General features: G+C 39.6%; 3 protein-coding genes across 3 annotated transcripts; 1 reads left to right on the top strand and 2 right to left on the bottom strand.

The window, feature by feature from the left end:
• Positions 1 to 2,934: 2,934 nt before the first annotated feature.
• On the bottom strand, positions 2,935 to 4,990 carry sult5a1 (sulfotransferase family 5A, member 1). Its single transcript, XM_030765164.1, has 6 exons — positions 4,852 to 4,990; positions 4,343 to 4,551; positions 3,984 to 4,110; positions 3,801 to 3,898; positions 3,356 to 3,536; positions 2,935 to 3,110 (listed from the first exon to the last, which is right to left on the bottom strand). The coding sequence occupies exons 1-6, from the start codon at positions 4,988 to 4,990 to the stop codon at positions 2,935 to 2,937; spliced, it is 930 nt and encodes a 309-aa protein (XP_030621024.1).
• Positions 4,991 to 7,447: 2,457 nt separating this feature from the next.
• dpep1 (dipeptidase 1) lies at positions 7,448 to 12,740 on the top strand. The gene is made up of 10 exons (XM_030765165.1): positions 7,448 to 7,563; positions 7,878 to 8,004; positions 8,124 to 8,256; positions 8,602 to 8,752; positions 9,948 to 10,017; positions 10,511 to 10,687; positions 11,762 to 11,846; positions 11,940 to 12,015; positions 12,199 to 12,334; positions 12,564 to 12,740. The coding sequence occupies exons 1-10, from the start codon at positions 7,448 to 7,450 to the stop codon at positions 12,738 to 12,740; spliced, it is 1,248 nt and encodes a 415-aa protein (XP_030621025.1).
• A 3,013-nt stretch (positions 12,741 to 15,753) lies between these two features.
• slc22a31 (solute carrier family 22 member 31) lies at positions 15,754 to 22,840 on the bottom strand. Its single transcript, XM_030765166.1, has 9 exons — positions 22,451 to 22,840; positions 20,292 to 20,395; positions 19,935 to 20,089; positions 18,283 to 18,451; positions 17,892 to 18,037; positions 17,041 to 17,149; positions 16,586 to 16,800; positions 16,379 to 16,490; positions 15,754 to 16,186 (listed from the first exon to the last, which is right to left on the bottom strand). Exons 1-9 carry the CDS (start codon positions 22,838 to 22,840, stop codon positions 15,754 to 15,756), a joined length of 1,833 nt encoding a protein of 610 aa, XP_030621026.1.
• Between the last annotated feature and the right edge of the window lie 4,805 nt (positions 22,841 to 27,645).

Below are 27,645 nucleotides of genomic sequence, written 5' to 3' on the forward strand. Positions count from 1 at the left end.
TGTGCCCATGTTGTCAAACAATAAGGTAAATGCAAAACCTTCATGGGTATGTAGTGTCTTATCATTTGAAAACAGTTCAGGTTTGTCTTTCAGTTTGGAGTCCAAAATGACACCTAAAAATTTGAATGATTTAGCTTCTCTGTCTTCTTTTGGTCAGTGTCAGTTACAAATAGCAATTTTTAGCTACTAAGAGACATTCTACGATGCATATCGTCAGAGCTCAGTCTAAATATATTAATATAATTAATTAATAATATATTTACAGCACCATGTTAATTTTGACAATTTCCTCTTTGTAATTACAACACAATCAGCACAATTTTACTGATGTATCTTGCATTAGACCAACACCATGCTGATGTTTTGTTTTTTGTTTTTTTGTTAACATTTTGAAGTACTCGAAGTATTTCAGTGCTGGTGGACTGAAAATAGCTTTACAAGCTGTCTTGAAGATGAGGTGTTAAAAAGTTGCATTTCCTGTGATGCTTGGTCAGCCAGAAAAGCATGGTCAATTCTATGATATTTACAAAACAAACCTTTGAAATGAATCTTCATTCAGTTTTATTTTACAACTTTGATACCTGTCTTTGACCCATTCAGATGAGATAAGTGCACACAGCCAACAAAGAGGTCTAGAGATCTCATCCAACCATCACAAATCTTTTCCAGAGTGTATCTTTCCTCTGACATTATTGCCAATCATTTCTAATCAGTGATAGCTTTAATGAAACACTGAGGCATTAACCCCAGAGGAGAGTTATGCTTTTTCTCTATGTAATGTGTCAGACTTTACCCTTTGTGAGTTCAGTAGTTACATCTAATGGCTTAATTCCTCAAACTCACAAAGCTCACTTGTGCCTGACTCACTTGTACTAGCTATAGAATCAGTTAAATGATTACTGCCAAAGGAACTCTGCTGAAGGCTTTCAGTCGCTGAATGAAAGATTCAAGGTAATGGATATCATTCTGACGCACACACTGCTTCATTTCATTCATTTTCGCTTTTGTGATGGAACTAGCTTTACAGAGTAACTTATCAGCCATACCCTTACCTCAAGCTACCCAAGGATGGACAAAAAACCCTCACGTACATTTAAAAAGAGGAAGAGAGGAAGACAATAATAAAAGCTGTTCACTGAAACTCAAGGTTGTCAGATCCATCTTATCAATATGTTACTGGGTTTTTTTTTAAACGTTTAAAGACGCACATGAAGACCTAGGGTCCAAACCAAATACATGCTGTAAATTTTTCTGGAATTCTCCCCAAAAAAAGAAGTTAATTGTTCCTCTGACAGACTGACGTCAATTTTAAAAAATGTGTCAATGTTTAACAAATCTTTGCTAGAAAATACTCTCAAACAACCTCACAAAGATTTTCCTTAATATGATGCCTATGATACCTACTTCATCTTTCTCTGTGGGCATGTTTTTATCTGCCTGCTTTGTTACCTGGTTTCCTTGGATTATACCTGTGCGTAGGCAACATAATGCCCTGTGACGTTAAGTCTCCCGTGAAATGAATTACAGATCTGTGTATATGCCTATACTGCATTCACCTAACTCTTAGGGACATACCTGTGTGATAAGATATTCTGCATTTCTTCGTATCTGGGTGCTTCATCAGGGTGAGTCTCGCTATGACAGCAGGGGTCTTTTTACCACTGATGTAGCAGCCGTGTCTGTGTCTTGGAGCGTGACCCCTGCCGTCTCCTGTTCCAAAATGGAAATGTCAAGTGCCAGTCCTCATGAGTCCAGGTGCAAGGCTCTTCCAGTAAACACAGCACTCCTGTCATCAAAGCAAGAGTGTTACCACAAAGGTCTGCCCCCCCCCCCCAAATAAACTCCACACACCTAAAGACTTTTAATAAGCCCCCCTCCCCAAGGTCTCCTATTCCATATGTCTGAGTGCAGCTGGTTTGGTTCCTTAATTTCAGCAGAGGTGAACACCAGAGGCATGTGCATCACAGTGTCATGATCTACACACACTTCAGCATTAGTGAAGTATTGGTGATGAACTAAACTTCACTGTAATGCCATTGGACAGATAACTTTAAAAACCATATATAGGATTATGATATCATGATTTAAGTCCTCGGGGCTTCCAGGAGGATGTTTCTGTTTTATGGTCTAATTTTGAATAGAATTGTCCTGAAAACAATGTGTTTATGTATTGCATGAACAGCTATGACCAGCAACATCTATTCCAATCAGTGGATATAGACCAAACGTGAAAGAGGGCGAGAATTTAAAATGCAGACTTAGATTAAAAAAACTGACAGACTGGTGTTATGTGTAAAGGGAAGGAAATACGGTTCTGCTTTTGTCCTGCTTCCTCTTTCCTGTGGTGTTATACCAGTTACGACAACACTCAAAGAGAATTGTTCATGTCAACTAGTCACTGGTTATTACTCAACCTTTAAGCCACTGTTGTGATGTGTGTAGTATTTTTAGTTACTATTGAAACACATATTTCGTCAAAGGAACTATTGTGACAAATGAGGTGCTGGCGTCAAACATGCATTTAAAAAAAAATTTGCCAACTCTTTTTTATTTGAATGTACGCAAAATGTTTTGACCCAAGGAAATGATCTCATTGCAGCTCATACATACAAATTCTCAAGAGCTAAGAAATGAGGCAATAAAAAATCCAGTCACGCAGTTTTAGCATAACGTATATCTTATGAATTCATTATGTAAGTAGAAAAAAGTAGAAAAAATACACTTTAAAAGAACTAAAATATAAAAATAATAAAATACACTAAAAACAACTTTTTCTTAGCACAATAAACTAATAACAACAATATATTAGTGAGAGAATGAGGCAGAGTCAGGAGCGCCAGAGGCAGAAAAACTGAGACAGTCTATTACATATAAGCTATACTATTTACAAACATGGGTTTCCTTCATAATGCTTGTGAATCAGGTGGAGATGTTTTATGCTACACGGCGAGCAGGTGCCTCTGTGTTTTTGCTGTCATGCAGAATTGTGCTCTCTTCAGCACACTCCCAAACAAATGTCAGACTGGACTCTGACAGCTGGGTTCTGAGCACTGCATCAAAGAGACGGCTCTGTTCTTCTGAGAACATGTTCTTCCAGTCCCCAATTTTCCCTGAACAGAAAACAACATGTATAGTTAAGAAAAGCTGGGAATCTTTATTTGTGTCTTTAGCACAGTATTATGGTACTTATGATCAGTGATTAAACTTCTCTCAAGATAAAAGTAGCTTGGATCAGCAACACACACAGTCGTCATAGGAATGAAGTAGTCTGTTTTTGGACAATTTCTGCCAGAGGAGAAAACTTGCCCGAAGGTCTCCTATAACATGATATTCAAGAGGATGTGGAGTGTTTTACCTTTTCTCATGAATTTCCCCTTGCTGTGGTCCATGATCTCTTGGGGAATGAGTGTGTAGTTCACCATGGAGTTTCCCTGCATACTGCTGAAACAACAGTGCTTCTCTGCAGCGGCAAGCTCCTGGTCCTGAAGAGGGATCCTTAGGAAGCGGCTCACTTTTTCTACAGAGCCTCGTAGGTCCTGTAATAAGACCAGAACAAATTTTAGCTCCCAGTCCAAAGGAGTGATCAAAAAGCTCTCATCAAATTCCCACTTTACAGCAATTTCACTCTATGAGCGGTACTGCAATTACTGTACTTTGAAGCACAGTGGCGTTGCTTAAACACGTTTGAAGATAATCACTGTATTGCATGAGAAGCCATGAACCATTACAATCACTCATGTATAGGAGTGATGGCTTAGCATATTAATTCCTACAGCGGAGAAAAGGGAAAATTGTCTTGCCTGCCACATCTCCTCGTATGTGATGTAGAGGAAGTTCTTGACGTTATTTGCATTATTGGTCCAACCTTTCACATGACTGAACCAGGATCCAAAATGTACTGTGGGGAGATGAGTACAATTATATCCTTTGAAGCAAAAAAAACGGTGTCAGACTAACATATCAGAATGCTAATGCCTACTAACCTGTTCCATCCAGAAAAGCATTAAGAAATTCTTCAAATGTCCCAGGATCAGGTAGGAAATTGGCCATCTTGTGGAAATGATAGTAGGAAACAGCCACGTCTTTGGGATTTCTTGCAACATAAATTACCTACAATAGGGGAATACCATAATACCATATGAATGAAGAGATTTAGAGATGGATGTAGGTATTTGCTTGCTGTATAGGCTTTTTACTCAAGTCTAACATTTTTGTTGTAATTTACTGTGCACATGCATTTGTTCAGTGAGGTGTCTGGGTGACTCTGACAGTGGATCCAAAATAGGTATCTTATAGGTAAAATGGATGTTTTTAAATGGCTGTAGCTTGTGCCTTCTCCCACCTTTGCCTTGGAGCCCTGCAAAGCTGAGGCTAGCAGGTGATAGGGCAGGTGAGTTGTGATGAGACGGGGCCCTTGCTGAACCTTCAGAAGATCACAGAAGTAGTACTGTTCTAGCCAAGGAGCCCGTGACCAATTAGGCTCCGTCTGGACTCTAGTGGCATCTCCGTGACTGGATACAAGACTGACAATTTGCTGCATCCATGTGGTTCCTAAAATCAGGAGACACAGAGGAAAAATTAAAGCAAACCGAAAGAAATTCAGAGAGTGCATGAAAACAAGGTCTAAAGGAAGACGTAAAGCAGAAAGAACGCAAAATAGCATCATTTTTAAAAAAAAACTTGGATGGTCTGTGAACTGCTGTCCTGTAAATGCATTCTGTGCTACCTATCTGCAACTCATCTTCATTTAAACAACTAAAACACAACAAAGAGTGATGTCAACATGGCCGCAGAAGAATAAGTTGATAAATAACCTTTGAATAAGTAGAGAATGGCATTTTAATTTCTTACCTGATTTGGGGTAGGTGACAATCAGAGTGTCTGTGTCCTGGAACTGAAAATTAGTGGCGTATTGGAGAGACTCCTGTGTGTGCAGATGTCCACAGAAGGAGATGCCTTGGTAGCACTCTGTAACGTCAAGCCGAGACATGTCTTAGTGAAAAGAGAAGTGTGACACACCACACCACAGTAGAGCTTATATATCTCACCAGACCGGAAGAGGTAGAGTAGTGGAGTAGAATGTTTGCGGGGGTGAAAGAGAAGACGTCAGCACTTAAAAAAAATTTCCAGGTATTTATCAGGAACCCTCTGATTTTTCTGGAGAAACACGTGCACAAACACAGTGTTTTATTTGTGGGGAATTACTGAAGACACTGGTTGGGGCACAAGTTTGACGTGTGACTCAGCTTTAATGAATGTGAACTTAACTGTCAACACTGATGTGTCGTCACACTTGTGAATACAACTAACAATGGTAACATCTTATTAGATTATCTCAGCAACCATCCTAATACATTTTTCAATGCTCTTTTCTGATTCCGCTTGATCAGACATAATGTTTTCGCAACAAACTCTGGCCTGCTTAGTTCCCCTTTAGTTACATACTGCACTCAGAATAAATGTCACAGGAGGGACTTAATAACCACAGCAAAAATGAGATAAGGATACTTTCTCCTCGACACACAAAATTTAATTCACAAAATAAAAAAGAACAGACTTTAAAACCCAACAGAAGCCTGGATGAAACAGTATGAGTATCATCATTCGCCCTAACTGTGTCTACAGTCTCTCTTGGTCAGAGTGTGGTGTCTGTAAAGTCTCACACCTATATGGGAGTACAGAGTCTTCAGCTGACAGATGATATTGATTGGGAGAGAGAGGATATTTCTCTAAAATCTCACATGGAAAAACCATTGTTGAATCATACTGCTGTATGTAGCACACACACTCTAACCATAAATTTAAAGGAGACGCCGAGATGCATACAGAGAAGCAGTTAATGTGGGACTGATATTAGTAACCTTGGGCATCACGCATAACAGTCGTACAAAAATAAACTTTTTTTTTTCCCAGTGTGGGTTCGACGTTACTACAGTTGGGCATCAAGTATAACAGTTGAACAGCTTAAGGGTTTTTTTTTTTTTTCAATTTGATCTGTAAAGTTGATAGGGAGGTCATAAAATAACGATGATATTTTCATTCATTTGGTTTTCAATAAGCATCAAGAAGCCACTGAGATGAAAGACAGAACCAGTCAGAGTATTCATTGCCAAGCTGTACAAAGGTCTGAGTATGTTTGTGACAAAGCACTGAAAGTAGTGAAACAAGATCTAACCGGAAGCCCAAAAAAGACATTCCTCTGGTGTGGCAACAAACCCCATTTCTAACACACGTACAAGCGTGAACCTTTCACTTTTAAGTTTAAGTCCTACTTGCATGCATGCATATCATAGCACTAATCTGTATCAGTATCTCAGTATCTCAGCCTCAGTATCAGTAACTACCCTACGTCCAGATAATCTACAGATCTAAATTCTGATGGAAGAGTTCAACCTTTATTATGCAATGGAAAGTACAAGTCTTATCTGTATAGATAAGAATACACAAGAGATTTATTGTTGTCTGTGTGTGTGAAGATGTTCTTTTATGAAATATTATTTAATACAATGCTGTATTAACAGTTAGATGTGGTGTTCAGTATCAATTAACCATCACATGGAATCTGTAGCCACAGCTTCTACATACAAACCACGCGTTTCAAGAGAATTACAGTTGAAATACAAAGAAAGAGCTAACCTCAGCCATGTGGACAATACATGTCATTTCAGTTCTCTCTCTGTAAACTCAATACAATCATTTGACTTCCTTTTTGGTTTCATATCGGTTACATGTCACACAGAAAGTCAGAATGACAAACAAATGGAAACAAACATGGTGAATGCCGGATTTCCCCTCCTTTATCAATGTCATGTAAAACTCGACTGGTTTGACGATAACTCTTAAAATAGAGTATTGATAAACTCTATCTGACCTAGCTCACGGACATATGATTGTGATAACACAAGTAGGGAATTATTTGACCTGAGACGGTCCACGAATCAGTCATCCATAACCTGATCTTTACCTTTGCATAGATTTACCACCCCTTTTTATAATTTCATACAAAAGTGAATTTACTGCTCAATTTTATGGGCAGCCTTTGAAAGTCTTCTAGCTTAGTCAGTGCTTGGGGTGATTATGTATTTTGAAGACATGGGAGGTACACATTATACATTAACTCAAAGCAAGCACATGGCGTGGCACATTAAACCCCTGACAATGACCTTACCTCTTCAGTGTCCCATACACACAGACACACACACACACACACAGAGGAGAGACCCTGCTGAGAGAGAGGAAGACTACGGGCAAAAAGGAAGGATCTAAATCTAAGGAAGATAACAAAAAGAAGACAAAAAACGGTTAGAGAAAGTGATAGAGACAAAGAGAGTTTGGAGAGGGAAGGAGCAAAGAAAAGCAGCAAAAACTGTGTGTCAGGGGAAGTGAGAAGTGTCCATATTTGGTGCATAAATACAATCTATAGTGTGTGTGCGTGAAGAAGGACATCATGAAGTGGATTGGGAGTCTGTGCTTTGTGACTTGGGCGCTCACAATCACCTTGGCAGCAGATACATTCAAGGAGCGAGCATTGCAACTAATGTCTGTGACTCCACTAATAGATGGGTAAGGATCATTTTAACACAAATCTCACCATACTGTCTCCTTATCAGGTTCAAATAGCAGTTTAATTATGGACTTCAAGAACAGAAACCGTCTATAAAAACAGGAAAGCACTTCTGCTGAAAAGAAAAAAGCTTTAGGTAGTAAACATGTGGATAACATGAGAGGAGAGGCAGAGGGTCTGTGGATGGAACCCTAGAAAGTAGGAGATCATGAAACACAACGCAGGGGAAAATGCCCTTGTGCTCATATTGTTCATGATTCATTGTACCACTCAGTGAAAGGCCTGAATGCACTGTGTGACTGTATGCTCACAGACACAATGACCTGCCCTGGCAGATGAGGAAACAATTCAACAATCGGCTTAATTCGGTGAACCTGCACACACTCAACTCCACACACACCAACATCCCTAAAATCAAGGAGGGACGCCTGGCAGCACAGGTACACACACACATACACATGTGCACATACGCACATGGAGTCACCGCAAAAGTAAGTCAACAGAAATGATACATCACAAATACTTGTTCATTGCTGAAATATATGTCTCTGTTCTTCAGTTCTGGGCTGCCTATGTTCCATGTGATACACAGTATAAAGATGCAGTTAGACAAACTCTGGAGCAGATAGATATTGTCCACAGAATGTGCAAGAAATACCCAGATGACTTCATGTTTGCTGTTAGCAGTAAAGGTAAGATCAAAAGAAGACTTTTCAAGTTCAACTTAGAAACATTTTTGAAAAATTGTGCTATGATTCCTTCTTTCTTTAGGGTCCTTGAAAAAAAAAAAGCTTAAATGTTCTGCATGTCCAAAAATCCAGCAAATTTTCCATAACCATATAAATATACCACAATGTCATCTCACCCAGACACAAAACAGAGGCAAATCTAATTTTGAGAAGGCTGATTGGCTGAGCTGTGTGTACGCAATAAGGAGCTGTTTGTTCGTCAAACAAAAATGTTTTGTGGCTGTAAACAATAAAACTTTCAAGCCAAGTCTATACCTGTCAGCTGACATGCATGCTGTGTTCTTACAGATATTGAGGATGCTTTTGCCCAGAAGAAGACGGCCAGTCTGATTGGGGTGGAAGGTGGACATTCCATAGATAGCAGTATGGGTACTCTGCGTACCATGTACCAACTTGGCACCCGCTATCTCACCCTCACTCACAGCTGCAACACACCTTGGTGAGTTGTCACTCCACTTCTCCTTTTATTATTCGGATCAACTGAGAAGTGACAGGTTAAAGCGTTATAATTGTAAAGGTAAAAGGACACAAACAGGGTTTCCATGATGCTTAACCAGAAGGAAAATTACTTCGTTTAACCGGTATTCATAATGAGATAGTACAGCTTAAATACACAGTGACCCCATTATTTTTTCCACTCATACAACTCTGAGGGAAACATGGGTTGGATTCTTACAATACTACCATTTGACTCTCAGGAAAAACCTGCCAACTGACAGCGACTCCAACCCTGATACCATCATGTTCAAACTTGTTTGGTTTTGACTGACATCAAAGGGAGATTCCCATTGAGCTAGAATTGGAAGCAGTGCACAATTTACCTTTGTTCATGTAGAACTCTTGAAATGAGCCTGATAAACAAAAGATATAACATTAACAGTAACAGGGACCACGACGATGACGACAACTAAAAATTATGCGGTGGAATAAAATCATTGCAAATTTATAAGAATGAGACAATTATGACTTAAACGCTTATAGTAACAACAAGATTAATGTGAGTAAAAGAGTACTTTTGTTATTCTTGACCGACCATTGAAAACTCTCACAATTAAAATATGTAATAATAACAAGAAACATTGTCATTATTCGTAATTGGTAATACTGACTTATTATTTAGCATGTCATAATTAAGCACAAATGTTTTCAGTAGTATTAATCTCTAAGTCATAGTAAAAATGTATGTCATGATAATGAGGTGGTTTAGAAAATCACAGTTACGAGTTTCTAAGAATTGTTGATTCAGTCATAATTTTGAGATAAAATATGAACAAAAGAGAGCCTCATCACAGCCCATAAAAACATAAGAGATAGCCCATAAAGGAGAGCCTTAGAATGGCCCACAAAATGATTATTAACAAACTGACTTAAACCAACAAGAGCTTGGAGAAAAAGAATGAAATTTAAATTAGGACTCTCAATGTTTATAAGACACCCTGTCATAATTACATTAAAAACGTATGTTTCTTAAATTTTTTATTTCATTGCTACATTTTTTCTTTACTTTTTTGTTTGTTTCTTTCTTTTTTTCTTTCTTTTTTTTTTTTGGTTCGTTATTCGGTTTGTTTGCTTTGGTTTTGTTTTTCTGTGACAGAAACAAACTTTTCATTCATATAATTGTCTCTGTTCACCAGGGCTGACAACTGGCTCGTGGACACAGATGCTGAAACACCAGAGCACAATGGCCTATCTGATTTTGGCAAGGTGAGTTTATCGTATTGCACACTAGAAGAACCAAGCAGAACACAAGTGAACATGTTGTGGAATCATCAAAACATTCATTCCCAAAAGAATGTAACAGAACCGTTTTGATATAGCTTAATTAATTAGCCTGTAGCCTCTCACCATGGTCTCGAACTTTTAAGTATTCTCTGATATTGTAGGATTGCTTGTATTAGTGCTCAATTGTTTTAGTTGTAACAAATTCTTAGAAACTCATGATCCGATGGAGGATCAAATCATTTGAAGGTAGGGAGAAACATTTATGTTATCATTAGGTTATCATTGTTGCTTTGGGAGCAATGACAGATACTGAACATCATTGGAAGACATAAATGTAGTCTAAAATTCACAATTCAGCAGTTTTAGGTAAGAAAGCTTTATCACATGCCTTCTGTTTTATTGGGATATCACATAAGATTGACATCATTGTGCTGTGTGACAGTCAACGTGAGTCAGCACATAACTATCTTTTCAGAAATTGATCTGGGAGATGAACCGCCTGGGCATGCTGATAGACCTGGCACATGTGTCTGAAAACGTGATGCGTCAGGTCCTGGATCATTCCAAAGCCCCTGTCATCTTCAGTCATTCCTCCGCTTATACTGTGTGCAATCATAAAAGGAATGTCCCTGATGATGTGCTCAAGATTGTGGTGAGTTGAGGCACAAAATGCTCAAACTCAAAGCTAAAACAAGTTTGCAATGTATGTAGTATTTCTGACCATATCTAAATGTGTCCATTTGACATCTGAACAATGGCATGTGTCCTCATGGTATGGTGGGGGCAGCAGGCATATGAAATGTCACAGGTAGGTCATTTATAGTAAAAAAGGATTATACTACAAAAGAGGAGTTACCCTTGAAAACGTTCAAGCCATAAAATGTTATAAAAACCACCGAAATGAGGATGTTGACATTTGAGCAACACAATGATTAACAAACCTGCCTGACTCACCAACAGCTGGAAAAACAAAAATTAACTTTGTACTCTACAGTTTATTAAAGGTGAATCCATATTTTGGGCTGGAGACACTGTGTCTATGAGCCTGTCATACACATTTTATTTTATTTATTATTTATCTCTATTTTTTTCCAATTCTCTTATAAATTTTGGGAACGTCTAGTTGTATGTGGACGGTTTTAAGACTGCTCCTCACATACCAGCCAGCTCAGTCTATGTGAGTCAGGCTATAACACTCTTCCTCCAATAGGTGTAAGGCCAACCACTGTATCTTTACCAATTATGACCCCCTTAGCATGACAACATCCACACATAGGCGTCTGACCGTTAGTGGTTGCCAGTGAGCCATCAGAAAGAGAAGAACCCTTGCCAGAAAAAAATAACCAAGGAAGCAATCATCGTGAGGGAACTTTGAACCATGAATCCCAAATGTGGGATACGCCTCTGCTCTATGAGATAACTACACATACTACCCAGGGCCCTTAGTTGTTGAGCATTTAGACTGGATCCACTTTGTCCTCTGGTTCAACACCTCAGATTTCTCAGAGAAGTCCAAATATATGTCCAAATATATTTTAGTTTTGCCTCAAACACCAGCAAAAGGGTGAATTTTTCAGGTGAGTTTAATAGCCTAATGTGGAGAGAAAGATATGCTCACAACAATTTCATGTCTGGCTTATAACGTAAAACACATTCTGCTGATTTGTATGGAAATTCATATGAGCATTTGCAGTTATTACATAACACCTCTGTGTTTCCCTTTCAGCAAGAGAAAAAAGGAATTGTCATGGTGAACTTCTATAATGATTATGTTACCTGCAGTCAGACAGCTAGACTCAGTGATGTGGCAGGTGAGCCAAAGCCTTCTGACTGTAGCAGCTGTTGAGATATGATATCCAACCACTCATGGCAGTTTAACAGATTCCCCTCTCCTCCCATTATAGATCACTTCGACCATATCAAGAAAGTAGCTGGCTCCAGTATCATTGGTTTCGGGGGAGATTACGATGGTGTGGCTAGGTGAGCATGCACAATGAGATCATTAAAGAGCACTCTGCTTCCAGGCTTAACCTATTAACATTTAGGGTTATGCTGCTTTGCACTGTCTTTATTATTTCACTGACATAAGCCAACTAAGAGCTTCATTCATGGAGATATAATAAGGCTGTATTTCACACACACACACACTGTGCTGTTATGTAGAGTGCCAGAGGGTCTTGAGGACGTGTCCAAGTATCCTGATTTGGTGGCAGAGCTTCTGAGACGAAACTGGTCAGATGTGGAGATCAAACAGGCATTGGGGGAGAACCTTTTGAGGGTGTTCAAAGAAGTGGAGAAGGTGAAAGAAGCACACCCACACTCACACTCCCTCAGATCCTCTCACACAGCCTCTTTAGTGGCTGACTTACATTTCTTCCTCAGACAGACAACACATTTACACACAACCCCAACTCTACTCCTCAAAGAGCTCAGAGCATGTGCAGTGGCCACGAGAAACTTCACCGTGCTATTATGACATGCGGATATAGTGTTTACATACTAAATACTCTGTTTGTTTGTGTCAACAGGTACGTGATGGATTAGCCAATGAAGCACCAAATGATGAACCAATTCCTCTGGAGCAAGTAGAAAACCCATGTAGAACCAATTATGGCTACCCAGACTCAGAGAACTCTGGAGGCATTTTGTCTTACAGCTCGATGGTTCTAGCTTTTACTTTGATCTTGGCTTCATTTCTCAGTTAGGTTAAATGACCAGCCCCCTAGTGGAGAGGTGGAGAATTTTGAATGGTTCTCTTGCTCTTTCATGTGTCCATCTAAAGCTATTTTGACACATATCTCATGAAAATTACTGTATTGATTATGACTTAAAAGACATTATCCAAATAAGGGTTTAGTGGAAAAGCTTGTCAGAGTAATATGAACAAACTCCAATTCTGTGATAGCTGTAACATGAGACAAGCAACTGTCACACAAATACTGAATGACAGGTGTTAATACTTTTGAATTCATGAATGAATCAGAAATCTTAAAAAAAAAAATAAAAAAAAAAGAATTCATGTGCACATTTACTGAATAAGCCATGTTATCTTCCAATTTGTAAATGGGCCAGTTTATAAACATCATGCCATACACATATTTATCATTTGGAAGCGGTGCTATTCACAACACATTCCCCCAATAATTCATGAAATTTGTAATACATAAATTTCAATTTTATATAATCTTAATTTTTGTAAGGCTTTACTTTTTGGGGAGCGGGAAATACTTACAAATAAAGGCACCTCTAAAGCTGGTTCTTGAATCCTTTGTCATTGAATATAACATGAGCTGAAGATAACAGCGCCACTCAGTGTTATAACACAATCCATTCGTGTGTGTAATGCTCAGTTCTTATGATGCTGGTACGCGGTCCTTAGTCAGGTTGGCACATTCAACTACAATCACAGCACTTACTCTGATCGAGAAACCAAAAGGCACTGTATTGTGTCTTTGGTTGAAGCTATACCCAAGGGCATCAGCAATAAGAGGGATGGGGGGGCGCACCCCCCACCCGCCCAATATCGGCAGATCCCTCTCCTCCACACACACACACACACACACACACACACACACACCCGGGGCAAATTTGTTTCCTCCCCAATGTCAAACTCCTTCCGACGCAACCGGCTATACCTTAATGGAGCAGATGGACATATGAATGAATCACAAAGGTCTATAGGTTTCAAACGGTTAGATATTTCATGGGTGGCTACCCAAAATCGCTAAATAGCAGTGCAAGTAGTCAACAGATTCATGGTAGATTACCCAATGAGCAATACTATTTCCAGACTATGCACAAAACTATCAAAGGTTGGCATTGGACTGTTTGCATTTCCATGAAAACAAATTCACTCAGATTGTAGCCATCTGGCCATATTACACTGTGTTTAACTGAGAATGGGTCTGACAGACAGACATTTTCAAGACAAAAAGACACATTCACCAACTGTAGCCTGCAAAATAAATTTGCAATTATTTACAGTCTGCTGACAATACATGTGGATTAAGCATTCATTTATATAATCTCAACATAACCTCAAATGCAGTGTATTTACTGAATTTATATGAAAGATGGATCCCAAAAACATGTCATATGAAATTTCAGCTCAGATTAAAATAGCTCCTGAAGATACAGCTCCACTCAGAGGAGAAGTTGGAGAACAGCTATTTTTGAAGGATAAAAATATCTATAAATTTACAGCTCCCTCATGGGGTGAAGACAAGCCAACACAATTTCACTGTGAGAAAAAAGAATCAAGAATAAGAAAGATACTCAAAGTACTTAGAAAAACATATTAGGAATATTCTGCTACCATCTATTATTTGGTAGTCAGTTATATCATTTTATGTATGTGTGTGTTCGTGTATAATCAGTTAACTTCACAGACAGTGGATATCAGGAGAATTACAGAGAATTAAGTGGGAATGGTTTACTTTTGTACAAACAGACAGTTTATTACATTAAATTGTGTAGGCATTGACATTGGTACATTTAATTACATTACATAAAATGTGTCAAGTTTCAGCAGACCGTTCTCATGCCCTGCACTCTCATTGGACAAAACCTGTCTATTCAGGTGTAGCTGTTACAAAGAAACAATGCAGTAAACAAGTGTGGGAATGTTGGGAAATTTTCAGAACTACATTGCATTTAAAGGCCTTTACAAGTTAAGCAAAACAGGTGCTGTCAAAGACTGCACCATGTCATCTCTGTCATCAACTTGTACCATGTTTCACAGTATACCACCTTGCTATGGCCTCATAAGATAGTTAAAGGTCCAATAGCTACAGGCTCTTTTGTGTGTGGGTGCCATTCTGTGATTTTCGGTAGACAGTATGTGCAACTGTGCACACACTGTGTGTCACATTATTAAAAACACATTATAAAACAAAAAAAGAAAACGTCACAATCTTCTAGCATGGCTTGTCCTGAGGACCCAGCCTAGCTTGGAACAACAGACAAATAATCTCAGTTATTGTCCATAAAAACTTGCACACTATTCTTCCCCCCGCCCCCAGATTCTCTGTGTCCCTTACACCAGTGATTCCAAACTTCATTGAGTGCCCTTAAACCTTCTAAAAAAAAGTGACGTAATTTCAACTACTTTCTGGAAGTGTACACAGGCACCCGTCAAGTGAGCCCTTGGTGTGTGAGACTAAATAAGGGTACATGCGTTTCGCCTGCACCCAGGTCACAAGACAGACCATAATGAGAAACATGAGGAGGCTAAGTGGACAGGGCATGGTTCTCAAGTGACCATTAGAGAATGTCTGGAAACAGTCTCACACAGTACAGACAGGAGAGAATAGAGAGTACAGAGTTTTCCAGCAACGTCTGTACAAGAATGAGTTTTGGGTTTTCCCTCCCTAAAACAAATAAATAACACAAAACTTAAAACAAGCAAAACCCTCCCCCAAAAAATGGAAACTAGAAAGAAAAGAGAAACAGACATACAAAGAAGCAACAAAATGTCACAGTGTTTTGAAACAGACTCCAAAAAAAAAAGCACCACAGAACAACATTCTATTTTTCAATCCAACTCACAACAGACAGCTGGCTCCAAAAAGAAGGTCAGTCCTCCTTGCGCAGGAAGTCCAGGCACTTACTGAAGGGAAATCCAGTCAAATGGACATCAGGTTGGGCTAAGCACCCATTGAGGGGAGAGAAGGACATCTATTGAGATGTATGCAGGATAACATTAAAATTAACTGGAGGCTAGGAGGAGTGCCCTTGCCCTCCTCGTGCATTCCCGTTGCTAGGCAGCAGGGGTGCACGGGAAGGCAGAGTGATCTTGTACGGCAGTGTTTCTTTGTTGAGCATCTTCTTGGTAGCACTGACCAGGCGGGAGTAGTTGTCAGGGTTGTACTCGGACGCAGGCTGGCGTGTGCGCAGCAGGGGTAGGCTGTCCCACTCTCTGCCCGTCGGAAACAGGGGCGGCCTGCGCTGGCACTCGCCGTCTTTAAGCGAATCGGGCAAAGGCTTCCGTTTGCTCTCGGGCAAAAGCATGATACACAGGACGGACAGTACAGCAAAGGAGGCAAATACCACATGGTGCAGGAAGTAGCCACCGTTATTTTGCAACTCCATCAGAGAAGAGGCAGCCATACCAACGCAACCAGCAGCCATGATCAGTCCCAGTGTACCACCACTGAGGAGGAGAGAGGGAGAGAGAGAAAGAGAGAGAGAGAAAGAGAGAGAGATTATTTCATTTTGTGTGAAATAAATCACACTATCACTATAACAGTCCTGATCCAACAGCTGGGCAAGCAGCCATTTAGACAGATAGTGGTTTTCTATAAGCAGTGGAGGGCAAGTGGAGAGAATCAAGGCATTTACTCACCGTACGACAGTCGGCAAAACCTCACTGGCAAAAAACACACTCAGCATGGCCAGAGCCTGGGAGGAGAAGAGACCAAACACAGACAAAACTAACACCAGTCCCCCACGCAGGTCTGAGAAAAGAGAAAGAGAGATTTATTATTACTTAAATCCCTTTAGCTCAAAACTTCATATGAGTGAGTACGTAACAACAGGTCACGGTGCTTACACTGAGTGAGAGCCAGCAGGACAAGAGAGGAGATGCCAGTGACAATGGCTGTGAGGAGCAGGATGCCTCTGCGGCCAAAGCGGTCCACTGACAGACAGAGGAAGATGCAGGCCAGTGCTCCCGTCAGCACCCGCAGGAAATACCCAAAGTAGAAGTGAGGTGAGTGGTTATGCAGGTTACGTGTGAAACAGTACTGGATTCCTGTGCCAATAAACCTACAGATAAACAGTATTAATCACTAATTATTCCTCTGTCACTTTAATTAAATGTTATAAATAAAGATGTAAGTGTAAAAAAAAAAAGAGTAAATAAAAAAAATAAGCATGATTTTGTTCTGCCACTCTTAATGCAGCTGAGTGAGCTACACAGATACGAAAACAATAATGAGCCAGGAGATGAGTGTGGCACGTTTTTTTTCCTCTATGAATGGTTGTTTGGTTTCCATAGCAACTCACAGAGTAAAGCCCAGGATGAGGCAGTTTCTCCAAATGACTCGTGTGTGACGCAGTTCCAGAATATGATGATACTCGGGTGCAGAGTCCTCTGGATAAGCCACATCTATTTCTACACAGAGTCAGAAAGGCAGAAATAAGAAAGATGAAAATGGGAAGGAGGGAGGAGAGACAGAGAGAGAAAAAAAATGATATGATTGAGCTGGTTGAGTACACAAGTATTCTTCACTCCACCCAATCTTTTCACAATCTTACATGACACACATTCCAAGTCATACTTTGCTCCTCAGATAGAGGCTGGGCCAATTTGCCCCATTAAATCCCAGTAAAATGGGCTCTTTCAGCACGACCGATGGACTTCGATTTGCTGTAATGTAATTTCAGTCAGTGATTCAGGACATTAGGAACTCACTGAAAGGCACATAAAACAAAGAGTAGCCTTATCATGGCTGCCACAGGAGCTTGCATGTGCTAGATGTTTTCACTCCTGATGTTCCAGGCTGTGAGAAGTGGAGCAGAGCCCAGTGCTGTGATCTTACACAGAGAGCTAACAGGCCCTCAGGATAACCAAATCTACACAGAAATATGAACATCATCTACAGTGAGAATACTTAGCACCGCTGGGAATGTCACAGGGGCTCATAGGAGAGTGAGGAGGGAGTGAGAAGACATCGTGCTACTTCAAGCTCGATAACCATGAGGGACACACAAACACACACAACACACAATACACACTATATACACCACACACACACACACACACACACACAAAAAACCCCACCAGTTTAGTATCAGCTTAATAGACTTACCTGCATACTAGCTCAGTGTAATGCTAAATATAATATAATGCATACCTGAAAGCAGTGTTTCAGCAGGGTAGAGTTCATCATGCAGACACACTTTATTTTGGATCGAGAAAGCCTGCAGACAACTCTTAGCCTGGGAGATCTGAGCTGTGGCCAAGAGCCAGCGAGGAGACTCAGGGAACACTGAAGCAAAGCTGTGATAACACACACACACACACACACAATTCATTTCTTCCATAAAGACTATACAAATACTACAGAAACACACACACACACACACAAAAACATGTAGGTGCACACGCTAACATACACTCATATACCACCCCTTTCATCTCTTCAACACACTCCCACCTACACGTTCACAGGCAACCGCCTTCAAACAGTGTACATACCATATCACATCTCACAAACATATAAATGGTTGATACTTCTGACTTACTACCAGTAAGAGAGCAGCAGCAGCAAGGGCAATGTGGCTACTGCCTGTAACACTGGCCAGTCACCGCACACCACAGCAAGCCCTGGCAACAACAGCTCAGCAAACACAGCAAAGAAACCACTGACCATAGACACCATGAGCCTATGCTGAGGATCACATACTTCCAGTCCTGCAAGAGAGGGAGGGGGAGCATGGAATTCAGGCTTTGTGGAACAATCATAGAATACAGGGAAAAAACAAATCACTTTCAACACAATTACAAAACATCAATAGCCTTTGAGTATCTCTTTGAGAATTTGTGGTTATTTGTGAAAGTAAATGCGGCTCAGTGTGAAATTCCTCAGACTGAGTACTGAATGAAATGTCCTTCACTCTAGTGACTGAGTTTAGATATCTCTCTAAAGCCTCTAAGGAGAAAGCAGGAAGAGAGAGCTCATTTCCTTTTAGTACACACTGTCCTGCCATTATTTCTCCATTACTCCCTGAGAGCTAACAGTCCCTGACAAAGACGATAACTTTCTCTCCAAAATCACATCTGCCTTAATTTCTTATCTGGAAACCTTTTTCAGAAAACCTTGGAGGAATGTGTTGTGTGCATGTCTGTACACATGGTGAGCCTCCACTCCTTACTAGCTTTCCCTGGTACTACCTACTCCTACGCTTTTCAGAAAATTCCTGCATTGACTCCAGGCAACCAACAAGTATGTTTCCTAGAACTAAGAGCCAGGGTCCTCCAATGTAACAATCACAGGAAGACAGATGCATGAAAATACTGGCTCTGCAAAAATGGAAAAACTCAAGAGTGGAGACCTAGAGGCTTGAGCTAAATTATTCCTGTTTACCCCTACACTATCACTCAGTGAATGTAGAATAGAAGTGGAGGGAGAAAGAGATAGAGGCAGAGGGAAGGAATGAAGAAGATAAGGTAAGAAACTAGGAAGGATTATGTTGAAAAAAAAAATCACAAGTCTGATTTCCAAATAACTGTGAATACAGAATGGTATATGAGAAAGGTTAGGTGAGTGTTTTAGCCCTATCCAAAGGTAGTACCAGTACTGAATGAGAGATATGAATGGAATGTTGGCCACAGCTGAGTACACAGCTGACTACTGTCAATCAATTGCCCCTCCCCTGCATGTAGGGAAACTCCACTGAATATTCTTTCTCTTACGAGAATAGAAGACTCTTTCAAAATATGAGTCAACCTAGGGAAATTTATTTTTTTTACTATTTACATTACTGTCTGTTTTTTACTCAATTAAGTCCATAAGAAATAGATTCAAAGAAAATAATATTTAATTATTACTGAGACAACATCTTCTCCCTTTCAGACAAAACTAGACTTCTTTCTCTAATTTGTATTTGTCTTTTCATCTGGATTCTGCATAATCAAATTCTGTTGTCATTCTATTGTTATCACATCTAGTATCTAGTATCATCACAGAAGTTATGATATCCACATTTTGCCAACGGACAATCAGGATTCTCAGGGCAGAATTATAGAACCACAAATACCATGACCAGAAAGCAAGAGACAGAGCTGGGGTGAAAACTGAACATAACATGTCTCACCGTGTGTCTCACTTCTTCTATGCCTACAATATTGTTTTGTTCCAGATTTCAACTTCAGCCATGTGAAGAGGGAGACTTACGGGCAATGTAGGAGGACAGAAAGACCCCAGCCAGCAGGACCCCTTGGGAGAGACGGAGCAATAAGAAGACTGCAGGGCTGTTAGAAAGGCACACAGCCACACCCAGCACACCCGAAAGAGCCACAGACATCAAGAGTGCCTTACGACGACCTAACCTGAAAACACACGGACACACATATGCATACCTGTTATCATATATACATATACACACAACTACTAATACACACATATGTATTAGTAACACACATACACACACACACACACCCCCAAAAAAAACAAATGATGCTGAAAAGATACACATAAAAGTTTGATGAGTAACAGGTCCTGTGAAAATCAGTCAGGTGTAAGAGTGCTCACCAGTCACAAACTGTACCCAGCAGTACATAGCCCACGATCCAGCCTGTCATAAAGCAGATGTGCTGAAGAGGAATCTTCCAGTAGTTCTCACACACCAGATTCCACTGCACAAATATACAGGGTTTTACACATTGAAATTACACATTTTGAAATTATGACCACTAAAGAGGTGTTCACCAGAGTTCATTTCCACCAAGATCACTGAGGTCTCAAAAATGAGTCACGTTAACTGGATACAGACAGATACTTCTAACATCTTTGTAGTAATCTTAATCTTACTACTTAATCTTACTACTACTGCTCTATGTTGTGGCATATTTATTATATTCATTATATACTATGTATGTAACTCCTGCACTATGGCAATAACTTCTATCTACCTCACTATTCGCACTTTACGGCTACTTATTACGTTACCAGTTACTGCACTATGTACAGAAACAACCTTTATTTTATCTTTGTTTTAAATTTATTCCTATTTCCTATTTATCTTATATTCTACTATTTTATTCTATGTTGTGTTTGGTGTGTTCTGATGGTGTTGTTGCGACACTTGAATTTCCCTCAGGATTTATAAAGTATTTTGTATTTGTATTCGTATTTGTATATGAGTTAACATTACTGATACATAGTCATATACACTTCTTTACAAGAGAGAAAATCTTCTCTGTGAATATAACATAACATAAGCGTGAAACGGTCATCTAAATTCAGTATTAAAAATGCCACTTGTATTTGGAGCTGTGTGCACTTGATTCAATTGTTGAGGAATGTAGTTAGTCACATTTGACAGTAGTCTACATTCCTGTTAGGAAAACATGTTGCATTTCCTTATTCATTATATAAGTGAGACTACAGACTGCCCCATCACAAGCAAAGTATTACATATTGTTATTCAAGCTTAATAATCTATTGCATTTTTCTCCCAGCCTCTTCCTCAAACCTTCCAGATTGATCTCTCCCAACGGAGGGAAAATTCCGACTTCGTGACATGGACAAAGGCCCTGTGTCGTCATGGACAGGAAAGCAGTTATAGGAAGTCAAGGCCTCAGGAAGAGTAGGGGGTTGCTTGCATCCTATGGCAAAGGAGCACAGGAAACTGTTCCCTGTCATCCTTACTATTACAATACATCCCTTCCATTATTTACACAGAGATTTATACACTCTCTGTAAATAAAGCAACCCTCATGAAACTTACAGTGAATATTTTTGTGTTGTGCATGGTAAATAGTAACTTTGGATCTATTCCCATTTGACTGTAACACCAGAGTGATGTTCTCTAGGTGGGGAGTGGTCTGAGTTGGTCTCTTAGTCAGCAGTTTTATTTAGCTACAAAACAAGTATGAACCTGCCGTTTGTGATACAGCTCAGGTTTAGCACTTCCCTGTGTTCATATTGTTCAATATTAAGAGACATGTTCTGTCTGGTTTGAAAAAATGTGTTCAATCTCAGGAAAAATACATCGTAGGCCTACAATGTATCCTACGACGTTATTTATTTATTTATTTATGTGACGGAGACGGAGAGAGTATTGTCTCTTTTCTTTTACTGACAAAGTATTTGGAATGTTTACTGATAATTTTAAAAAGGTCAAATACACACCTGCCTTCACCTGCTGACCACCCTTCTGAAAAACAAAGTAGCGTAACACATGTCTGACCTGAACTCTTGGCTAGATGCCACTAGCAACTCTCTTATCATCACTCGCTGAGGACAGTTTTTCGTACTTCACAAAGAGGGGACAGTGAAACATGTACATTTCCAGTTGTGTTGGATTCACAGAGCAGCTCCAATATTATTATGTTAAAGTGAACACAGTGACACGTATAGCAGTCAGATATAATCAATGCAAAAACAAAGAGAAACAATACGACTTTCGGGAGACTTTCCAGGGACACACATTACTGAAAACTGAACAGATCAATAACCAAGAAACTAAAATACCACGTCAGACCCAACGCACTCTTTAAGAATGGCAAGGAACCAGGTGACAAGAGTTCAAAAGAACAACGTCAGTGAGATTCTTGCCATTGTTTTGATAAGTGTCAGGTGAGAGGCTAACCTGTGAACTTGGAATATAGATAAGCAGAGTATACAAAGCATTGGCCTACATCTGCTAGACATCCCAAAATCCCTCAGGATAACGGTATCAGACCAACCTCGGTTACGAAATTGCTCTTTAGTCCGGCGGGTTTCGCATACTCCCATCCTTTTGTACATGGCACAACTTCTCTCGGGACGCTCTCGGTGACGTTGGTGAAGTTTGTAGGGTACTTGTACAGTTCGCAGTGACTTAACCCAGATCCCTTCACCCATGGTATTGTATAGTTAAGGTACGCTTGCTTGGAGAAATTACTTAAAAGAAAAGCCGATGGCAACAACGTCGGATCAGGTTTGCAGTGGTACGATTCAGGAATTAACGTGAAAAAAACATCGCAGAAGAGGTTCAGTGATACCGCAAAGTTTGGGAACCAACTGAAAAGTGTTATGATTCGATTGTATCGTCCATATCCACCGATTTTTGGGAAAATCTTGTTTTCAAATTCCATAGTTTGGAGTAGACGCGATTTAACAGCTGTTGGGCACAGCCTGGTAGATACCGTGTGTCAGCGGGGGAGATGGTGCAGACAAAGTTTATTGGTGAGAAGAGCCCAGCCTACTCAATAGACGCAAATCTCACCTGGTGATCACGCACTACTTATGAAATTTACTATTCACGACACGTCACTTACTTAATATTCGCTAAAGTGTCGCCCTATTCATAGATTTGAACGTACTTTACCCGAGTGTCCGGGACTACCGAGTTGTTCATATTACAGGAATACTATTTTGGGAAGCAGGCACGAACTTTATTGCCGTCATTTAGCTTTTTGGTCCTATAAGCTAAGTTCAGTTTGGTTTACTGGAACACTAATTCGATTACAGAGCTGCTTTCTTAACCGGTGACGAGAGAAGAAATCGTATATAACGTTATAGTTCGAACATTTATCCAATACACATCTCATTCACTATTAGAACAAATTCCTTCATGTTACTGGGTGATTTTAGCGGCCTTATATATAAACAAGCAAACAAACAAAAAAGAGTCATTCTGAAGAAGGATTAAACTATATTAATTTTAACTGGTAACATACGAGTAGCTTTAATATTTTTTCACACTAGTAGTCCATATCACTAACAATTTAAATAAAAACAACAGCAGGTAAAAGGCAGTAATACATCAATCTATGTTATACAATATTGCTTAGGACTGCCACATTGTTTCATATTAATACCAGTTCTTACTAAATAAGATCAGGTGATTTAGACCAATCAGTCAGAATATTCCAAGCACATAATGTATACTAAAAGCAAAGCAATTATGATAATCCAGTTGAGACACGAATAGTGTGACTAGCTTTGGTAACTGATATTGTAAACTACTATTAACACACTGTATTGTTTGAAAAATATTGTACTATAATTCACCAAATGAACTGAAAATATTAGTCTTGTCAAGAGTGTGTACTTGGATGTCTGCAATTAATTTGATGTGAAAGCACAAGTCCTTCATGATAACCCATTTAGAACTTTTAAATCAGAGTTTTATCATGTTTCAAAAAGAAAAATGTATAGCTGATGACTGCACAACCAATCTGTTTCACCTATGCCAAGGGTCTTAAAATGATGACTTTTTTTCATTCATTCATTCAACCTTTATTTAGATCGCGAGGAGACATTGAGGGTAGCCCTCTTTTTCAATACTGCCAAGATTACAAATACAAATAAAACATAATAAATAAAACAATAAAAATAATTAAAAAAAAATAAAAAAGAAACAACAATAAAATTTTGCCAAGACACAGTTAGAAATTCCAGCTAAAATCTAGCTAAAATCAGTTAAAACAGTTACAAACTGAGGTGGGAAGGTTTATGATCATGGTTTTAAATTGGCTGTAAGAAGGTAAAGAGCTGATTTTTAGAGTGTGCTGAAGGTCATTCGAGGAGGATGGGGCATTAAAACAAAATGCTGCTTTTCCAAGATCAGAGCAAACTTGAGGGACCATGAACATGAGCCAGTCATTTGAACGGGTTTGATAAGATCTTCAATTCCAGTTCAGCATTCTAGAGATGTAAAGTGGCAGCTTTCCGACAATGGCCTTGTAAATAAACAGAAACCAATGATTATTTTGCCTCTGTTAAGATGACCAACCCACTTTCGCATAAAGGACACAATGGTGAGTACCATAACTATCGTCAGTAATAAATCTGAGGGCTGAATGATAGACTGTGTCCAGGGGTCTACAGGTGGAAAGAGCAGCATTTCTATAGATTAAATCCCCATTATCCATCACTGACATGAAAACCACTTCAACAATCCTTTTCCTACTAATCATAGGAAAGCTGGTTCTATTTTTGTAGAAGAAGCCTATTTTTTGGCACAGTTTACTGACAAGAGTGTCTATATGGTATTTAAATGCGAGTTTCTCATCAAGCCAGATGCCAAGATGCAAATGCAAATTATTGTAATCAAAATTTCATGCACTAGTAAACGGCATGAATTTTGTTTTGTTTGCATTAAGTACTAGTTTAATGTTACTAAGAGCTTCCTGAAGAGCATCAAAGGAAATTTGCAGGTTCTCAATGGCTAGTTGAGCAGAGTCAGCAATACAATATACAATAGTGTCACTGGTATAAAGATGGACATGACGACCACTAAATGAAGAGACAATGTCATTGATATAAATGAGGAAGAGGACATGACCCAAAATTGACCCTTAGTCACTGGCAATAACTCAGACTGGACATTTCCCAGCTTCACACACTGAAGCCTCTCAGACAAATAGTTCTGAAATCATTCGCAAGCCTTTCCATCTGAACCAATATTGTATAACCTTCTGAGTGTAAAGGATGATCAACTGTGTCAAATGCTTTTGATAGATCTACAAAGAGGGCAGCACAGTATTTTTTATTTTCCAGAGCAGACACTATATCAGGGGTGGGCAAATCCAGTCCTGGAGGGCCGGTGTCCTGCCGGTTTTTGTTTTCACCTCTTAGCTACCTGTTGATTTTCACTTTGAAAACAGGTGTGCATGCTCTTCAGCCAATCAGAGACTATATTTAATTGGTTGACAAGAAAAACAGCAGGACCATGGCCCTCCAGGACCGGATTTGCCCACCCCTGCACTATATTGTTTGTGACTAATGTAATAGCTGAGATAGTGCTGTGATTAGCTCTGAATCCACATTGATGCGGACTTCATACTGAGTGACTTTAGAGAAATGACTTGAGTTGATTGTTAACCAGAGATTCCAGGATTTTTGCTAAGCAGGGTAGTTTAGAAATTTAAATAATCTCTATCACCTGCTTTATAAAGAGGAGTCACATGGGCTGATTTCAAAACACTAGGAAATATGGCAGTCGAAATAGAAAGATTAAATATTTGTGTTAATTGCTCTGTGATAATTGGAGTGGACAGTTTCAGAAAAACAGGGTCTAATTTATCCTCTCCAGTTGAACTCCTGGTATCAATGGCTTGCAATGCCTTGAATACATCATTAGGAGAAAATGGTTGAAAAGTAAACTGAGCAACATGGTTTGAGGTACACACACAATTGCCATCAGTAAGAAGGGACCCTTTGTTCCTTCTCATCCAAATGCCCAGCTTCAGCAAAGTGTTTATTGAAAGCAAGTCTAACCTCATTCTGTTCAGAAATCAAACAATCACCATGTTTAATATGTGTAGGTAAGGAATTAGTGGTTATGTTTTTGTTTAGGTTTACTGCTTTCTGAAATTTTGCAGGGTTTGAATACGAGCTGGTGATTAGGTCTAAACAACAATTAGATTTGGCTTTTCTCACAGATGATGTGCATTATTTCTAAGCTCACTAAATGTTAACCAGTGTGATGGACCACCAGAGTGTTGGGCTAGTGACCAGCTTCTGTTCCTCTCCTTAAATAAAGCTGATAATTTGGGTGAAAACCAGGGAGTTACTCTATCTTTTATTCTAAGCTTTTTGCAAAAAAGTCTAGTGCCATTTCAACATCTGTGATTTTGGAAGTGTAGTGTATGTTGCTATGGGAAATGTCAGTTAAAAAGGTTTTATCACTAAAATATCTTAGATTTCTCTTTGTAACTGTGTGAGATTTTGTCTTTGTTATCTGTGTCTTTCTTGCAACATGCAACATGCAGTAGAGCAATGATCACTAATTCCTACCTCGAAGACACCACAGGCAATAATTTTGTCAACCCTATTGGAAGAGATGAGAACAATTAGGACAGACCGAGAGTAATCCTTCAGATTTGGCTTAGAGGATTCAGCTATCAGTTGGAATAAATTGACACCACCACTAACCTCCCTGAGATAATCAGATGAGTAATTCAGCCAGTTCAAATGAAAGTCTCCCATAACAATTAACTCAGCATCGGAAACCTGAAAAAGTAGCTCCACTATAGCATCAATGGTACCTAAGTCAGCAGATGGGGGTGTATAAATCCCTACCACAATTACTGGGTTAGGCCCTAGATGAACCTTTAATGCAAGAAATTCAAATGATTTTGATATGGTGACAGCACGTAAAACTGTGACAGAAAAAAACAGATTTAACATAAATTACCACCCCTCCTCCTTTCCCCAACTCTGTCCACACTATACAAGTTGTAGTCTTTTAGAGCTACATATAGGTCGTTGACACTTTTTTTGAGCCAGGTCACACTCAGAATCAGGATGTCAGGATCAGTCTAATATTTACATGAATTATCCCAAGTTTGTTTCTGTTCTTAAAGGTATATGGGTTAAAAGGAGAGATTGGAGTGAGATCATAAGAAGTGATAGAAGGCTGCAGGGGGATCGGAATTAAATTAGGGGCGATAACAGTGCGTTGTTTGCAAATTGTGGCTTAAGGATAAAACGGTCTCTTGTTCCAGATGAGAGGAATTGTGCAGGCAGGAGAAGATCGACAGGGGGAACAGCGGGTAGCTGTGGGTGGTGGAGATAGCAGACTTGGATTGTCCTCGCTGCGGCTGAGTCTAGTGGCACTTGTGATACCGGCGGAGTTCACAAGTCCAAAACAATTCGTTGACGTATTATAAAAGGAAGAATCCAGGGTAGGGGAATTTGTGAAGTTAGTAGGGGGTCCTGGCTCCACATAAGTAACAACAGAGAAGCATGAAGAGCCAATTTGATTAGTGCTAGGACACCAGGGACGTCAGTAATAGCGGGACTTGTCAGAACAAGTGAGAGTCTAGGGAAATGTTTGGCTTGCTAGATGAACATCTCCTTTCACTTTACCTTTACTTTTCTCTGGTGGCATCTAGTGGAACTCAGTAGACTGCACTGCAAATGAAACACACTCCATACATGAAGAGACACA

The sequence above is a fragment of the Chanos chanos genome, chromosome 2, assembly GCF_902362185.1.
Source record: "Chanos chanos chromosome 2, fChaCha1.1, whole genome shotgun sequence".
NCBI lineage: Eukaryota > Metazoa > Chordata > Actinopteri > Gonorynchiformes > Chanidae > Chanos > Chanos chanos.

What these genes read in the sequence shown, in the direction of transcription:
- dpep1 (XM_030765165.1), top strand. Translation starts at nt 7,448, where the DNA reads ATGAAGTGGATTGGGAGTCTGTGCTTTGTGACTTGGGCGCTCACAATC. An exon ending in GATTACGATGGTGTGGCTAG is followed by an intron (nt 12,016 to 12,198) that starts GTGAGCATGCAC and finishes GCTGTTATGTAG; the next exon opens with AGTGCCAGAGGGTCTTGAGG. An exon ending in TGTTCAAAGAAGTGGAGAAG is followed by an intron (nt 12,335 to 12,563) that starts GTGAAAGAAGCA and finishes TTGTGTCAACAG; the next exon opens with GTACGTGATGGATTAGCCAA.
- slc22a31 (XM_030765166.1), bottom strand. Translation starts at nt 22,840, where the DNA reads ATGGAATTTGAAAACAAGATTTTCCCAAAAATCGGTGGATATGGACGA. An exon ending in CTGGGTACAGTTTGTGACTG is followed by an intron (nt 20,090 to 20,291) that starts GTGAGCACTCTT and finishes GTGTGTTTTCAG; the next exon opens with GTTAGGTCGTCGTAAGGCAC. An exon ending in CTCATCCTGGGCTTTACTCT is followed by an intron (nt 16,801 to 17,040) that starts GTGAGTTGCTAT and finishes GTTTATCTGTAG; the next exon opens with GTTTATTGGCACAGGAATCC.
- sult5a1 (XM_030765164.1), bottom strand. Translation starts at nt 4,990, where the DNA reads ATGTCTCGGCTTGACGTTACAGAGTGCTACCAAGGCATCTCCTTCTGT. An exon ending in TGTCACCTACCCCAAATCAG is followed by an intron (nt 4,552 to 4,851) that starts GTAAGAAATTAA and finishes TCCTGATTTTAG; the next exon opens with GAACCACATGGATGCAGCAA. An exon ending in GGGGAAATTCATGAGAAAAG is followed by an intron (nt 3,111 to 3,355) that starts GTAAAACACTCC and finishes TTTTCTGTTCAG; the next exon opens with GGAAAATTGGGGACTGGAAG.